General features: G+C 33.0%; 1 protein-coding gene across 11 annotated transcripts in view; it reads right to left on the bottom strand.

Moving 5' to 3' along the window:
* Window positions 1-19149, bottom strand: part of MYCBP2 (MYC binding protein 2) — a 261302-nt gene that overhangs the window by 173956 nt on the left and 68197 nt on the right. For 9 of the 11 annotated variants that reach the window (XM_076009352.1, XM_076009354.1, XM_076009358.1 and 6 more), the window contains 5 exons: window positions 17659-17823; window positions 15685-15843; window positions 12173-12377; window positions 7985-8130; window positions 7502-7603 (listed from right to left, as the gene is read on the bottom strand). In XM_076009352.1, coding sequence (XP_075865467.1) covers window positions 7502-7603; window positions 7985-8130; window positions 12173-12377; window positions 15685-15843; window positions 17659-17823 — 777 coding nt within the window. The remainder of the gene's footprint in view (window positions 1-7501; window positions 7604-7984; window positions 8131-12172; window positions 12378-15684; window positions 15844-17658; window positions 17824-19149) is intronic. The other 2 variants (XM_076009356.1, XM_076009359.1) reach the window with 1 other exon arrangement.

Raw genomic sequence — 19149 nt, 5'->3', positions numbered from 1 at the left:
GTATTTGCCAAATACATATTTTATGTAGCAGACACTAGGTATCATGGATATAATGACAAACACACCAGAACTCAATTCAGTAAGTAAAATAGAAATAAAAACAAAGAACTACAATATATTGTGATAAATGCTATATACTAAAAGATAAAAAGCTATCAAATCAACTTAGGAGAATTAGAGAGGTTTCAAAGAATGAGAAAAAGTTTAATAAGTAAGAAGGAAGAGAAGAGAGAGTATTCCAATCAAAAGAAGTAAGATTTATAAAAGCATGAAGATGTTTAACAATACTGTATAACATTAAAAATATATATAGCTGAAACAAATGGTGTAAAGGTTATAGAGCAAAAAGGGGTGGAAAATTAGTTTGGAGAAATATACAAAAAAGAGATAATTAAAACCTTTTTATGTCATCAAACTTCACTCTAGAAATGATGACAAGTCCTTAAACTATTTTCAATTACTCAACAAAGACATGTTACAATTCAGGTACTAGACCAGGTCCCAGAAACCCTTGGTAACAAGATAGAATCTTTGCTTCAAGAAACTCATAATCTAATGGGGGGAGAGGGAGAGTTTACACACAACTAAACAACAAACTGTGACAGTGTGCTATAAAAAAGAAAAAGATATTGAAGGAGCAGCTAACAAAACGTGAAGATAGGAAAGTAGGGAGTTTAGAGGTACAAGAAGAGAAATATCATATAACATGAGGCCTGATAAAGGAGGTATCCAGTACTCTAAAGATTCAAAGATAGGGAAAAAATGAGGGGACAGGGAACAGGAATGAGAATAGAAACGAGGCTGTAGAGATTAAAATGAAGAATTCATCCTAAGGACTTTGAATACCCTTTTGGTTTTAAACAGGTAAGTGCTCCTGCTACTGATAACATTTTGGATAAAAGGTAGATAATAGCTCAGAAGAGGATAAGACTGGGGATAAGGCCAATTAAAAGGCTTTTTGCTATAATTCAGGGAAAGAAGAGAAGTAGCCTGGTTTAAGGAAAATGCAGTGGGATTCTGTAAAGTAGACATAATCAAAAGTTATTTAAAGTTCTGAATAAATAGAACTTGTTGGGTTATTTCTCTCTTTGGGAAGGGAGTGAATAAAACAGGGGTGTTAAATGACCAGATTTAGATATTTAAAAGCTGTCCAGTCATGTGTAGGCAATGGATTTATTCAGAGCCCATCAGAGCAGGTAGGCAGAATGCATGGAACAAGTGGCAGCAATAAACACTATGAGTCTTTCAGAAAGCTGCTGGTGATGTATTTCAAGACCTTAAAATTTTCTGTCCATTGACCTAATAACTGCACCTCTAGAAATCTATCCTAAAGAAAACTTGACAATGCTTTTGTGCTATATAAATTAACAATGAGTTGTGCTATCTAAACTAACAGTGAGATAACATTGTTCAGCAATGTTTTTCAAGAATTAAAAATAATAATACAGGTGATGCTAGAGGAAAATGCCACTCTTATACATTAGTCTTGAGAATATAAATTCCTGTAACATTTTAAAAACTATGGGAATGATCTATTAAATTTTAAAACATATATACTCTCTAACCCATACATTCTATTTCTAGGAAGCTCTACTATATAAACAAAAGAAAGCACCACTAATGCATAGGAATTTAAGTTTAAGAATATTTATTATAGTAAAATCCAAAAAACCCTGAAAATAACCTGAATGTCCATCAATAAAATAATGATTGCATAAATTGTGGCACAATCACATTATAAAATAGATAGCTACTAAATAGAATGTAGTAGGTCCATATTTAGTATGTGTTCGTTTTGTTTTGTAAAATGAGAAAAAGATGTTGCTAATGTATACATAATACCATTTTTGTAAATAAACATATGCCCTTTCACATGTGTAGTCATTTGCACATGAATAGAGTGAGATATAAAAGTATACCTATGAGACTATTAACCTCAAATGCTTAGTGGGGGCAAATGGGAAGGTAGGGAAAAAACACTATCAAAATAAAAGTATATATAACAATAAGCAAATATATAAAACAAAATTCATTCAATGATATAACTAGAAATGAGGAAAACTTGATTAGAAGATGACAAGGAAATAAACATAAACAATAACTGAACTACAGAATAGGTTTTATGGAAAATCCTGACCCAAGTTGCTATGTTACTTTAATATGGTATTTGCAATAAAGCACAAAAATATTTTTATTATATAATACTAAGGGGGAACAAACAGGACCACAGTATATATCACAGTATGAAATTATATAAAATAACTAAGCAAAAAGCATGCATAAAAAATTCTAAGAATTTACACCAAAATTCTACTAGTGGTTACCTTTGCATGAAGAATTATGCTGATATTTTGTTCTTACTTATATTTTCTAAATTCTTCATATAATATTTTAATTTAAAAAGAGATTTTTATATGGCATTGGAGTATTGGCTAATACAAGAAAACATAATGGTTTTAAAGGCTTAAAAATTAACAGCAAGCCAGGTGTGGTGGCTTATGCCTATAATCCCAGCACTCTGGGAGGCTGAGGTACAAAGACTGCTTGAGCTCTGAAGTTTGAGACCAGCCTGAGCAAGAATGAGATACCTTCTCTACTAAAAATAGAAAAATTAGCCAGGTGTCGTGGTGCTTGCCTGTAGTCCCAGTTACTCAGAAGGTTGAGGCAGGAGGATCACTTAAGCCCAGGAGCTTAATGCTACAGTGAGGTACCATAACACCATTGTACCCTACCCGGGGCAACAGAGTAAGATTCTGTCTTTCTTATTTATTTATTAATATAAAATGAAATAAAATAAAATATAAAGCTTAATAGCAACATCAACTCAATCATTTGGAATTAGAGACAATAAATTTTTTTTATATTCTAATTTGTAACTATGGGAAACTGGTTTTTCCCTATCAAAATGGAATCTGTTTTAGTCTAGAAAAGCCGTTGGGGATTTCTCTTAATAATATTCAAAGTTTTGTGATTAGCACCCCAGGGTTGTAAGAGAAGCAATTAAGTCAAGGTCAGAGGTGAAAAAGAATCAAGCTTGAAAAGAAGCCTACTAAATAATCTACCACTGCTGTGGGGGCGCCCTAACACTGCCACTATAATCATCATGGAATATTTACCTAGGGAGTAGTGCATGCTAGGCACTTTCATGCATATTACTTAATCTTCATTAACACACCTATTTAGGTAGGTACAGTTGTCACTCCCTTTAAGAAGCCAAGATTTAATCCAAAGTCTAACTTTAAACCCAAGCTCTTAACTACCATGCTCTATAGCTAGACTAATCATATAACTAACTATCCAAATGAGATAGATTCTACTGAGTAAAAATAGGCACTACTAAGAAGTATGTCTGGACAGTAGGTATAATACAGGACTGTCCCAGGCCAAGCCAGGACATGGGCTCACCCCATCCAAAGCTCACAATTATGAAAATTTAACACTTACGGGAAAATAAAGAAGGAAAAGTAGCCAATACTAGTGGAGTTCAATTTTCCTTACAAGAGAGTGCTGAAAAGGGCTATAAAGATAAGATCTTTGATACAATCATCCATTAGTTCTTCTGATGATTTAGAGAGTTCTAGTTAAGAATTCCACAAAAGAAACGCTACACTTATACAGTTAATACAAGTCTTAGAGACTTAATACATCAATAAACTACTGTAATCTAAAAAAATGAAAACTGTCACAAACCATTGAACTAAAATGTGTAAATGAATACTATTAAAATCTATCTAAAAATATAAATTTAAGAAAAATGTAATCTGAAGGATTAATAGCACAGAAGTTTAAATTAATGACAAAGTTCCAAATTTATCAAAAAGCAGTAATAACATTGCTTTTGGGGGGTTCAATAGCACATTCCATTATAGGAGATCATAAACATCAGCTAAATTACATCAACAGGCCTGAGGCTGACTAAACAAGGCGTAGGTACCAGATTTAGGTCCCAATATTTTGATCAACTTTAAAAAAATTAACTCAGACTTGGTATATAGGATAATAGACAAGCAAAATAATTTAACATAATCTAATTCTGAAAATATGAAACATTAACATAGATAAAAGCCAATTACTGTAATTGACCATAATTACTAACATTACTGAACTGTTAGTTTCTAAAACATACCAAGCAGAGGCTAAGAAAATTAAAAGACAGGTATATTTGGCGGCTAGAACACTAAAAATTTATTTAACATTTCTGTTCCTCAGAGAAAAGCAAGACTAATAATCTTCTCTAGCACAAAGCCTTAGATCACTGTACATGTGACTCAAATGTGTTTCCAGGACCCTTGACCTGGAAAATTCTGATTCATTAGACTCAGGTGATTCTGATGCAGAAGGTTAATGGAATACATTGTGAACACCACTGACCTGCCATAATGGTCTAATACTTTGACATCATCAGAATCACCTGGAAGGCTTGTGAAAGCACAATTTACTGGGCCCCACCTCAAGTTTCTGATTCAGTAAGGTCTCAGGTGAGGCCTGAGAACTGGCACTTCTAACAAGTATCCAAGTGATGCTGGTCCCTTTGAGAACAACTGCCCTAAAATATTGAAAAGCATAGCACCTGAAAGGGATTAAATATTTTTTTTAATATTTATTTTAAAAATGAAATATTTTTGATAAATGAAAAGGTAAAGCATAAATGCCTTAAAACTAACTGACATCTTTCAAAAAACAATGGCTTAAGTTTTAAATCCTAAGTCTTATTCTTTTAAAGTAATATGCTTATTGGAGAATATTTAGAAAACTAATTGTAAAGAAGAAAGTAAAAATATCTATAAACTCACTTCTCAGAAAAAAACCACTTAATATTTTAATATTTATCTTTCTAGTTTTTTCCCTTGCAAGTGTGGCTTTATCTGTGTACACTCAATTTTGTTTTCTTGGGCTGGGTGTGGTGGCTCACTGCTGTACTCCTAGCACTTTGGGAGACTGAAGTGGGAGAATCAGTTGGTTCAAGACCAGTCTGAGCAACACAGTGAAATCCCATCTCTACAAAAAAATACAAAAACTAGCTAGCCATGATGGCGTACACCCATAGTCCCAGCTACTCGAAGGCTGAGGCAGGAGGATTGCTTGAGCATCCAGGAGTTTGAGGTTGCAGTTAGCAATGATGACATCACTGCACTCTAGCCCCAGCAACAGAGCAAGACCTTGTGTCAAAAAAAAAAAAAAAAAAAAGCAATTTTGTTTTCTTAAACAAATTTGTTTTCCTATAAAGTGCTTTAATGGAATGCTGAGAAAGAATATGAAGATAAGATCACAGAAGTGTCACATCAGAATACTATTATTTTAATTATTTAATATAGCATAAGGATTTCCAAAGTCACTGAATATGACTCTGAAGTTTGAATTTTTAAAAATAGATCTATAGTTAGAATTCTTGTTTAAAGCAAACATATTTCTATAAAATAAAATGTACAGGCATCACTTTGCATAATGCTGCATTAACTGAAACACAGGCATATGAAACTGTGTTCTCCCTTTGTATGATTCCACAGTAACTATGGCAACTGAGCAAAGGTGGGGCATGGTTCCAATAAGCATGAATTTCAGTTAATTTCAGTATCGTGCAAAGTAAGGACTGCCATAATTGAGGTCCATAATGAAGATCCCAATTCATCAAGAAAAGATATATCCTACATTTTCTGTTTAACAAACATGAAAGTGGGTGATATGTGTAAGACAGTTCAACCAAAATATAAAGATAAGACAAAATTTTTGTGCATCAATAATCTGAATAAAGTGTTTCTACTCAAGTGTTTCTGTGTATTTAGGACTGAAAATAAAACCTATTTATCACAAAACATACACTGAATGCCTAGAACCTAAGTCAGTGTTTGTAAAATCGAAACAATAATATAATTTCTTTAAATATTTAACTAGTAGACGAGTTTTTTAACTGCTAATGGTTAGTTTATAATTTACATTTTAAAGTTCTATGACAAATTTTAAAACAGCAAAAAAATATTCTGTAATCACCAAATTATGTCAAATCACCAATGCATAATTCAATTTGTCTTTATTTCCAATATGCAGACATATACTACACCTAAAGAACAATAGCTTCTTTTATAGACAGAAAAAAAAGTAACAAGGTACACAGCATTAGGTAAGTACTTAAATGTCAAGAAAAGGGTTTGCTATACTTTGGTTGAAACATTAAGAAACTGATGCATTTTGTAGGTCAATTCTTAGAACTTAACCTAGTATTTCCAAAGAAACAAACACAGGTAATAAAGAGATACACTGATAACTAATCTTTAACAAATCATATCAACATAAAAGGAATTATCATTTAATTACCATGTAAGAAAAGACCCAGCACTTAAATTCTACCCTGTTTTCTAAGCAACATTTAACATCCAATTTTCCCACATATTTATATAAAGTAAATAAAAGTATATAACATTAATCTCATTAAAATACATTTTAAAGGAAATGATTTATGTAAGCAAAACCAAACGTAATAGCAAATATTAACTATATCAATCAATACCAGATGCTATAAAGAGCAATCTTCACGTTCCAAGCATGTTTTACAATTTATGTTTAATAGAAGGAGAATTTATCATGTGTAGTATATGTTCTGTTACTTATTCCATTTTATATTAACAAAAAGAATAGCTATAAAAATGTATAATGATGGTCAAATGGGTAATAGGTTGATCTCAGGTATCAAATATCATGCCATTTCTAATAAGTATTTAAAATATTCAATATCAATAAATATTTCCAATCAAGATTTTATCTAGCAGAGGAATAAAATCACAGACTTCTGTAACATTTGTCTTAATCCTATAAAGAAAAGATTCTAATGGACAACAGTTTTAGTAATATTTATATTTATATCTCTGCTAGTTGGATCTACATTAAAATATAAATTATAACCACTGTTCAATGCATGCTTAAGCCAAGAAATGGTCATAAACAATTAAGAAAAGATAAACAAACCTATCTTTGCGAATAAAACCTGCAGACTTGCCATCTTCCTCCTTTTGCATATAACTAGAATAAGCTTTTTACAACTAAAGGCACATAAAAGCATAAATATACACCAGATTGGAGGGAAACATAGTGGGACTTTGCCCAAATGATAACAACTGTGAATGACAAAGGAAAAAAATGAAAACACTAGATTAAACTAAATTTTGTTCCATGTTCAAACAGATGAGTCCAAAGTCTGGGTGAAGGACAAGTTCTCAGAATTTGTATTTCTTAAAAAGTTGCCATAGTTAATAGTCATTGATATTTGGCAAATGGCACAATTCTTCAGTCAACATGGTTGACTTATGCTCTAAACACCTTACTGTATTAAACATTTATTATTAGCACAATTATAAATATACTGAATATTTTCATGAGTTACTAAAATGTTACTAATTTCAATTTTAGCAATTTCTTACCAAATCAGCCTATTGTGTAAACTTTTCTGTCTCAGTATAGAATAAGAAAATTGACTTTCATATACTTTTTCTCTATAGCTACATCTTACCTCTTCCTTCCTCTAATCTGTGCCTTCTGATTACACGCTGCCGTTTTTCTTCTTGTCGTAACTGAAGGTGTTCTTCAATGTTAACCCCAGGTACTGGGACAGCTAGATGATGAACCCCCATACCCCCAAAAAAATGTATGTTACATAATAGCTATGACAGAACTATATAAAATTCAACAAACTAAAAGCTAGCAAAAACGTTACCTAAAACACAATTATTATCATTGCAAGAATTTTAGCAAAAAAGGTGCTTCAGAGGATAACTTGTTAAACATAATAAAAAAAAACCCAAAGAATCCTTAGCAAAAAAGGGAAAAGAAATCTTATCCCTTTAATAATTTCATATTGTCAGTTATATAAGAGCACTATTGCATATATTAACTACTATCTTAACCTTTTAAACATGTATCTAAAAAGAAATTGTTTAAACTATCAAAATTGCTGACTTGAGGACAACATGTTCAGTATAATCAATCAATTTACCTAAGAGAAGATCTAAAGGTATCATTTCTTTCACTGCATCAAGAATGCCTCTTTGTCTGGCCTCCTGACCATCCAACTCTCTTGCACAAGCCTTGCAGCATCCACACACAGCACAGCCAGATTCTCCAGAACCACAACCACAGATCCTTTAAAAAAAAAAAAAAAAAAGACAACTGAAATCTTTCTAATCTTCATTTAAAATGCTTTTCTATAACTTCTTTTCCACATTTTTTAGATTAAATGCATCAGCAATGAAATCACCTCTTCAAATCAGGATGTCCATGTTAAAGAAAAGGTATGAATAGAAGAATAATTAAAAATTAAAAAGAGTTTATTAAGTTCCCAATAGGCATAACTTGTATATTACTACAGAAAATACAAAATTTGCTATTGTCAAAGCCATTATTTTAAAAATCTTTTAGAAGTTTTTGCAGTTAGTGATACACCAGCTTCTTTAGTACTAAGTGGCCTGGATGGGTTGGAAAGCTAAAAAAAAAAAAAAAAAAAAAAAAAAAAAAAAACAAGTGGACAACATTGCAATCTAGCAGATAAGTGAAGGCAGGTGTTGGCAGCCTTCAGCAAGTGAAGTGAGCCCAGCCTGCCAGCTTCATTCATTAAGTCTCCTACTCACACTCTGCTGTATATGCCATCATCTCCCACTTTCTCCTTTCACTGTATACAATATTTGTTATTTTTCCTTCTTTGTCTCTTTCATATCAATTGTACACTACATGGTACAGAAATTGGATAGCAGGTCAGTGAGCAACCCATTTTTTAGTCATATATTTCGTAGAAGTCATAGCTTTAATGTTATTCACTGGATCAGTCCTTAAAAACTTTTGACAGCCTCAATGAGCCCCTTGTACCTCCAGATCTGTGTAATGTCTGGCTTTTAAAAGCAAGCATTGAATATAATTTGGATCATCACTAACTATACAGTTAATACTAATACAATAATACGCTCTACAGAATTGTCCATGGATACTGTTTTTAAAATAGTGTTTCTGACATCAATTCTTTTCAAACTTTTCCAAAAAACTGAAGAGGTGAGAACACTTCTTAATTCATTTTATGAGGTTGGGAGTACCCTGATACCAATGCCAGACAAAGCACTACAAAAAACAAAACAAAACAAAAACCCAAAAACCTACAGATCAATATCCCTTATGGATATTGATGCAAAAATACTCAACAAAATATTAACAAATTGAATTTGAAGCATGTTTAAAGAATTATACACCATGACCAAGTGGGATTTATTCCTGGAATGCAACATATGAAAATCAATCCATGTAACATACTACATTAACAGAATGAAGGGAAAAACCACATGATCATCTCAAATGATAAAGAAAAAGCATTTGACAAAATTCAATACCCTTTCATGATTTAAAAAAAAAAAGAAGAAGAAAACTCAACAAACTAGGAATAAAAGGAAACTACCTCAACATAATAAAAACCATATGTGAAAAACTCACACATATGAACATCATACTCAATGGTTAAGAGACTGAAAGCATTTTCTCCAAGATCAAGAACAAGACAAGGATGCCCCTCTGACCACTCCTTTTCAACATACCACTTGAAGTTATAGCCAGAGCGATTAGGTAAGAATAAAGAAATACAAGTTATACAAACTTGAAAGGAAGAAGTAAAATTATCTCTGTTCACAATTTACAATCTGATACGGAGGAAACCCTAAAGAACTAATAAATTAATTCAGCAAAGTAGCAAGTTATGAAATCAACACACAAAAATCAGTTCAACTTCTAAACATAAACAATGAACAATCTGAAAAGAAAATGACAAACACAATTCCGTAGCATCAAAAAGAATAAAATACTTAGTAATTAACTTAACCAAGGAGGTTAAAGATTTGTATACTGAAAACTACAAAACACTGCTGAAAGAAATTAAAGATAACGTAAACAAAAACACATTCCATGTTCATGGATTGAAAGACAATATTGCTAAGATGTCAATACTACCCAAAGCGATCTACAAACTTAATACAATCCCTATTAGAAATCTCAATGATGTTTTTTGCAGAAATAGAAAAAACCTATCCTAAAATTCATATGGAATCTCTAGGGATCCTGAATAACCAAACAATCTTTAAAAAGAACGACAAAGTACTCACACTTCCTGACTTTAAAACTTACTATAAGATACAGTAATCAAAAACAGTTTGGAAGTGGCACAAAGACAGTCATATAGACCAACGGAATAGAATAGACAGCCCAGAAATAAAACTTCACTTATGTGGTCAAATGATTTTTGACAAAGGAGCCAAGATGATTCAATAAGGAGCAGCAGTCTTTTCAACAACTGGATATCCACATGCAAAAGAATGAAGTTGGACCCTTACCTAACACTATATACAAAAATTAACTCAAAATGGACCAAAGACCTAAATGTAAGATCTAAAACTATTAAAAAAAAAAAAAAAAAAAACCTCTTAGAAGAAAACATACAGCAAACACTTCATAACATTAGATTGGGCAACGATGCCATGGATATAACATCAAAGGCACAGGCAACAAAAGAAAAAACAGACAAACTGGACTTCATGAAAATTTTAAAAATTCATGCATCAAAAAAACAATGCCAACAGAGTAAAAAAGGCAACCCAGACATGATTTTTTATTTGCAAATTGTATATCTGATAAGAGTTAATATCCAGATTATATAAATAACTCCTAAAACTCAACAACAAAAAAACAACCTGATTCATAAATGAGCAAAGGACTAGAATAGATATTTCTCCAAAGAAGATCTACAAATAGCCTAGCAGCACATATAAAGATGTACAACATCACTAATCATTGGTGAAATTCAAATCAAAAACATAATGAGATACTACCTCACACCCATTAGGATGGCTACGATCAAAAAAACAGAAAATAACAAGGGTTAGTGAGGATGTAGAGAAATTGGAACACTTATGCACTCTTGGTGGGAATGTAAAATGGTACAGCACTGTGGAAAGTTGTATGGCAGTACCACAAAAGATTAAAAATAGAATTACCATTTACCATATGATCCAACAATTCCACTTCTGGGTATATATCCCAAAGAACTACAAGCAGGGTCTCAAAGAGCTATTTGTATAGCCATGTTGACACAGCAGCATTATTCACAATAGCTACAATGTGGAGGCAACCCAAGTGTTTATCAACAAATGAATGGATAAGCACAACATGGCATATACATACAATGGAATATTAGTCTTAAAAAAGAAGGAAATTCTGGCATATGATATAATATGTATAAACCCTGAAGACATTATGCTAAGTGAAATAATCCAGCCACAAAAAGACAAACACTGTATGATTCCATTTATATGAAGTACTTAGAGTAATCAGAATCACAGAGAGAAAGTAAGTAGAGAGTAGAACAGAGGTTGCCAGAGGCAGGGGAAAGGAAAAAATGGGGAGTGGCCATCCTCACTCTGGGCTTTTTTATTCACAATATTTCTTCTACTCCCTTAAATCAGCCAATTAGCAGAAATCTGATCTTAAAAAGGACATCCTATTATGTTATATTAATCATAACTGATAATATAAAAAATGGAATTAAAAAGTCTCCCTAACATTCTAAGGGAAAACTACATTCCTGTTCTGTTGAACTCACACATTAACTTTAAATTGACAATACAGAACCTTGGGGAAAAAATATGGTCCATTAAGAGGACACATAAAACAAGGATAAATATAACATGTATGGTGCAACTTTAGCAGTGAGAGTATCGAAAATTCCTAAAATTGCAAACAGTAAATTTAATTTAAAAGAAAATGATATATCCCTAATTGAGCACTCTATATGATATTCGATAATTCTACTTAGAAAAGATTTATGTTCAACAAAAATGTGGCATTAAATGGGCTTAGAAAAAGAGTAAAGGCATAATCCAAGCCTTAAAGAAATTTATGACCTGTTTTAAAAAATGGTTTATATGAATCAAATTAAAGAAAGGTAACTTTAAAGATGACACTAAATTAGAAATTATTATAATAGAAAAGAGTTATAAGTATAATGGTTTCTTAGCCTTTTGGCTAAGATCAAGTGAGGAATTATGAGTATACACCAATAATGCCTTTAAGAAACAACATAATAGAATACACTCTAGAAGATTTTTTAAAAAAAATGTGTTTTGCACATTTTCTTCAGTAGGAATAATTTTCTTACCCTCCAGGGACTCTGTCTGGACGCCCACTACTGACACAGCTGGCTCCATAACCTGTACAGTCTCCACACACAGTGCAAACCATGCACTGCTCCAGCTTCCATTTATGCATGCCTGGAGGGCACATCATGGACTTCTCATCTTTTTCATCTAACTCTTCTTCCAGGTCTTCATCCATTGCTGTTGCCATATTTTCAACTCCAAACCCTATTTGACAGATCAATTTATAATTTTATGTAGATTATTCCCATGTTTAAAAAATAGATGATAATATTTCCCAATTAAAAAAATATAACACACTATGGCAGCACAATTCACAACTGCAAAGATGTAGAATCAACCCAAGTGCCCATCAATTCATGAGTGGATTAATAAAATGTGGTATATGTATACTGTGGAGTACTACTCAGCCATAAAAAAGGATGAATTAATGCCTTTTGTAATCATTTGGATGTAACTGGAGACCATTCTCCTAAATGAAGTATCTCTTAAGATTGAAAAAACAAACACCACATGTATTCATTACTAAATTGGAACTAACTGATAAGCACTTGGGGAAGTAAAACTCAGTGGAAATCAAGCAGTAGGGAGAGGGGAGGAGGGAAGGTGCAAAAACCTACCTAATGGGTACACTGAACACTATTTGGGTGATGGACACACCTATAGCCATGACTGAAGCAGTACAAAAGCAATCCATATAACTAAATATATTTGTAACCCCTTAATATTTTAAAATTAAAAAAAAATACAAGATACCATGCTAAGCCAAGTGATTATACAAAGAAATGCTCAAATATAAGATTAACAAAAATAATTTAATTTAATTTAGGGACCACTAACAAATCCTCTCCCAGTTTCATTTCTGCAAAAGACAGTAGGGAAGACTATTGTCAAACATAATCTCTTAGCTGCCACTTTCTGCCAATAATACTTTCAAACATTTTCGATTTTAGTCACTCTTTTCCATCCTCACTACCAACACTTTCATTCAACAGACCAAAGAAAGTCTCCTAACCATGCTCTAAGTCAAGAATCCAAGAATCCCCTCCACTCTAGAACAGCTTCCTAAAATACATATTTGATCCTGTGACTTTACAATTTACAAACCTCCAACACCTTTCCAAGGTCTTGAGAACAAAACCCCTCAGCAAGAGAAATTCACCACAATATGGCTCCTAATTTTCTCCAAATCTCATATCTTTTCCCTCTGCTTTCCAAACATTCAGTGTCTTTTCACATGCTCAAGGCCTTTGCTCATTCCTGCTCCCTCTGCCTCTCTCTTCCTCATATACAAGATGCCTCTCCCTATCTCATCTACCAGACAAACTCCTTTCAGCCTTCAAAAACTCAGCTCAGAAGTCATTTCCTATACGAGTACTTACTACCTTTCCCAGGAAGTCAATCACTATATCCTCAAAGCCAATTTATATTTCAATTACAACTTTTTAAATCATGTTATAATTCATTCAATTTTTTTTTATTGAACATCTACTATATTCCAGAGATTCCTTTATGGCAAAGAATCAACAAACTTTTCATAAAGGGCCAAACTGTAAAATAATGGCTCTGTGAGCCATAAGTCTTTGTCACATTTTTTATAACCCTTATAAATGTAAAATCCATTTTCAACTTGGAGGGCTAATACAAAAAATGGTAACAGGTAATAATTTGCAGACCTCTGCTCTAGGTACTAAGGATTATGATAGTGAGCTTTTATAAAGCTTATAATCTAGTAAGAAAGACACATTAATCAAATAACCATATAATAGTTTTTTAAATAACTGCGATAAGGGTTTGTGTTTGTTTTTGTTTTGTTTTTTTTTTTTGAGGCAGAGTCTTGCTCTCTTGCCCAGGCGAGTGCCGAGGCGTCAGCCTAGCTCACAGCCACCTCTAACTCCTGGGCTCAAGCAATCCTCCTGCCTCAGACTCCCGAGTAGCTGGGACTACAGGCATGCACCACCATGCCAAGATAATTTTTTCTATTTTTAGTTGTTTGGCTAATTTCTTTCTATTTATGGTAGAAATGGGGTCTCACTCTTGCTCAGGCTGGTCTCGAACTCCAGAGCTCAAAGGATCCACCCACCTCGGCCTCCCAGACTGCTAGGATTACAGGTGTGAGCCACTGCACCAGGCCTGTGATAAGGTTTTAAAGGAACATACAGTACTACAAGAGCATAGTTGGGAGGTCAAATCTGAGGGAATTTAGCAATTACTTTTTGTTTGACTTTCCTACTAGATTTAGATCCTCAAAGGCAAGGTTGATTACTGAGATCTAGATGAGTCTGTTGTCAAGAAAGTCAAAAACAGATAAACTTGTTTTTGTTCATTTATACAGAACTTAATCCTCAAAATCACTGATACTTTACGCACAGTTCATGCTTAGTTCTAATAATATGTTTATACTGTCTTACTCTCCAGCCCATACATAATTAAAAACAGAAAATCAGAAATTGGAGCGAAGAGTATCGACATACTAATTAGTAGCCAGAAGCAAAAATTGAGAGCAAGAAGAAAGTAGACACGCTGCTTAAAACAAACAAACAACAGCAACAATAACAACAAAAATCCCAAGACCACAACAAGTAGGAGAATGAAAGAATAAACTCCTCTTCCTTTAAATAGCCTGAGAGGATTGGGGCAAAGGATACTGTGAAGAAGGTACATCTATAATTTAGTCTTTTCATGTCAAAGATTGAGAATATTCATAAGGATCACTCTTAGTTGTTACGAACAGATTAACTCACAGGTCCCATATGCTACTAAATATAGGAAGATAATATTTGCCAGATAGACCACTGCCAAAAATGGTTAAAACTAAAAACATGGTATAAAATGAACTAATAATAAAAAGGTTGGAAAATTCACTTTTCTGGAATAATTTAGTCACCAAAAATGCTAAGTCAAAGAAGCACTATTTTATTAGGTAGAATTTAGAAAAACATATTAAGCCAGCCAGCTTATGCCAGGCGTGGTGGCTCACGCCTGTAATCCTAGCACTCTGGGAGGCCAAGGCGGATGGATCGCTCAAGGTGAGGAGTTCAAAACCAGTCTGAGCAAGAGGAGACCCCGTCTCTACTAAAAATAGAAAGAAATAAGTGGCCAACTAAAAATATATAGAAAAAATTAGCCGGGCATGGTGGTGCATGCCTGTAGTCCCAGTTACTCAGGAGGCTGAGACAAAAGGATCGCTTGAGCCCAGGAGTTTGAGGTTGCTGTGAGCTAGGCTCATGCCATAGCACTCTAGCCCAGGCAACAGAGCGAGACTCTGTCTCAAAAAATAAAAAAAATAAGCCAGCTTATTTGCTCAGAAATTTAAAATTTAAAGTATATTCCATTTTCCCAGTGATATGCTTTTATTAGCAATTATCAAACAAGAAATTTAGTGGTTTTCTAACTAATAAGCATAAAATCAGAGAGCCATTAATTTTGAAAAGAGTAAGATTCTTCACTATGTTGTTTTAAAAAACTAATAAAACACAACACAAATTTTAAAATCCAAAAATTAAACACCTACCTTTCCCTCCTTGGTTCATAGCACCAGTGTCTCGTCCACATTGTCCTTTATTATTTACACCAAATGTCCAAACTTCTCCATTCTTCATTAAAACACAAGTGTGAGCTTTACCCATAGCTACCTGAGTTACAAAATGGCCCTTCAAATCAGTTACCAAACCTGTACGAGAGATACAAATTTAGTAAGAATAACAAAAAAGCCCTTATGAGCCTAGTAAAAGAACTGCCTTCAATGAAGAACATTTTACTTCTGGGGCAAAATAATTCACTAAAATGGGAAATAAGTGTCCAAAAGACTGACATAATATCACTAAATTAATTCACTTATTCACATTACTTTCATTATACTTATCATAATCAAAGTGCCACCCATATTATCTACTTAATATTTTTTGTAACAACTTTAAATTCATTGAAGCATTTTTAACCTTATCAAGTAGTAATACTCAAAGATTACTGAATATTTTTCTAATATGCATTAAAATAAAAACATTTAAAAAATTAAAGTGTTTGTTTTATTTAAATTATAAATACTATCAATCACACATCATACTTTGGGAAAACTGTCCTATATTATTAGCTCAGATATCATTTCTTTAAGATAGCCTTCCCTTTTACCTTACACAAGTTTAGGTCTTTTGTTAATAGCATCTCAAAAACTCCCACTTTTAGTATTTAGCACACTTGAAAAAGATGTGTGTGTATAACAGTAGTATTTATTATTATTAACAGTACTAGCTGACATACCTTGAGCCCTTACATGTGCCAGGCTCTATGCTAAGCATTTCTTAAGCATTATCTCCTATAATTTTTATAACAACCATATGAAGCAGATACTATTATGGGCTACCTTTTGGCAGTGGAAAAAATAAAAATAAAGCTATAAAAGGTTAAGTAAACTGTTACCCAATTAAAAAGTGTTGGTGCTAGATTGTCTCTCAGCTCCTCAAAAAGGCAGGGACCCCATGTCTGTCTGGTCTACCACTCCCTGGCATACCATCACTGTTCAACAAATATATACATTTCCACCAGCCCTAGCCAAGAGGACTTTAGTAAGCAGCAATTATATTGAATATTATTTTTAAATTATACAGTAGCCCACTGCAAAATTTTGATTTACTCTGACAGATGCAGCCAACCTGGATTCTAAACATTACCCCCTCAAGCCAGTTCACATATCATCTGGGTACAGCTCAACTTTGTAATTAATTGCTATAAATATTCTATATATGTCATTTTCCCAGCATAAAATAATCACTTAAACTAATAATCATAAACTTCATTAATTTCAGTTTCCTTCTTACAAATAAATTCAGAGGCTTTACATATTTATCTCACATAAAATCCTTCCAAGTGGGATGCCTCATTCATTATACTCATTTCTAATTGCTACAAAGAAAATCTAGCAAACAAGTTCTTGAGATTAGAGTTTATAAATATAAAACTATTTAGCTAGCGCTATCCCTCATACCTACTTCTTAAACTTTTGGTTTATCAGTCACCCATTCACTTAACAAGTAATTCCTGAGACCCTACCATGTGCCAGACACTGTGCTAGGCATTGGGGATATAAGAGCCAAAAGAGACAGAGAGAATTTCACTCTAACAGCCTAACAGAGGAGATACACAATTCCACAATTACAAATCAGCTTTGTTATGAAAATCATTTCCCCAGGGCACTAGCATTACCCCAAGGGACATGTTGCATGAGCAACTAACTGAGTTTACAGAAAGCTTCCAGAGAAAATAAAAGCTAAGGTGAAGCTTCACTTGCCAAGCTCTAGGACTAGATGTACATGAAACTAGCAACAGTGCTCCTAGTGACAAGATATGAAAGAAAATTTGGAAGGACATGTAAAGTAGAGAAACCATGCTACAAATATTAATTTTATAGACATATCTTTATAATACATATGAATTAGTATTGAAACTTCTTTGCAGACAATTAAAAGGATGTTTAAGATTTTTCACTTACTTGAACTATCAGAGTAAATGGCATCTTTTCCAAACATGTATAGTTCTCCATCTTTAGAAATAACAGAACTACTTCCATTATTACAGGCTGTATACACCACAATCTTTCCTTCCATCTTAATTATCTTTTTAGGTTTATAGGGTTTTGATTGCCGTCTGCTCTTAGCTTAAAATAAAATTAAATTAACTTAAGACATCTATGTACAAACAATAATAATGACTCGTACATAAAGCTCAAAGAAAAAGCTTACAATTTGCATTCATGATACATTTTATTTACTTTCACAAAGGCCTGGACTTCTCACGTGCAAATTAAAATGAGTTGGCCTGCCAGCCTCAACTGGTCCATTAACATTTAGGCTATCACTGCCAGATCCTCCTCCTTTGTAATGTACTAAAATTTCCAATGGGAAACACTAGTTTTCTACCCAAATTCTGGGGAACCCAATCTCTGGATTAGCTATTACATTATCAACACCATTACACTAACATATATATAATCTCCTTTTCTCTCAAAGTACAGCTCACATGTATTCTTACACTAGATCCTGGAAAGCAAATAAGTTCCTCATGCATTAAACAAATATTAAGCAGCCAAAGCAAGTCAATGAGATTGTAAGGAAAGAAGATATACAAATGGAAGGAAAGTGAATAAATCTTAATGTGGTAATTCAAGAAGCCTCTGCTCTCAAAAACTAAATCCTTGAAATATGCAAAAGATGGGAAACATCAATCAGCTGTTTCTTTAGCCAATCCTAGTTCCTACATGCCTTTCAGAATTAAAACATATTGCTGTGCTAGAGTTTCAAATACAATTATATTTTTCATATAACATGATCCACTTCCATATATTCAGCAACTACTTTACCTGGTGCTCAAGCAAAGAAAGAACAATGTCCTCCAAATGCTACAAGGAAAAACTGGCTGCACTGAAGTTTCTGAGAGATGGTAATATGCTTTATGGCTATTTTAAGAGATTTTCCAGAATAACTTTTATTTTTACATGATTTTTATGTTACGTGTTGATTTAAAAACCTAATCCCTGTAAGGTGCTACTCCAATGTGCTACGATGTACAAAGTATGTGACAAGCTACAAAAAGAGAAAAATGACACTTTTGAGTAAGACTCTGAACAGAAATATAGAAAATATAAGAGATAAACAAAATTATTTATTTTTCATTGCTGAGCAATGATTTCATCACAGAGAAATAACACCAAGAACAATAATCCATAACACTATTATATAAGATTACATAAGGTTTATCTTCTTTCTGGAATATATATTCCTTCCAATGTCTTGGAGTTCCTAAAATAATCTACTGGAATAAATAGGTTTTTAAAATAACACTAACTAACAAAATAAGCATATATTCTCAGATGAATAGTCATGTATCCATAAAGCATAAAATTTCATGAAGATGAACTCTAGACAATAAGCAGCTAAATTTCTTTAACAAATAGTAATGCACCATATGAAGTGAATATGCTCCA

The sequence above is a fragment of the Microcebus murinus genome, chromosome 13 (genome assembly GCF_040939455.1).
Source record: "Microcebus murinus isolate Inina chromosome 13, M.murinus_Inina_mat1.0, whole genome shotgun sequence".
Lineage (NCBI taxonomy): Eukaryota > Metazoa > Chordata > Mammalia > Primates > Cheirogaleidae > Microcebus > Microcebus murinus.
This window is presented reverse-complemented; position numbering and strand designations above follow the sequence as displayed.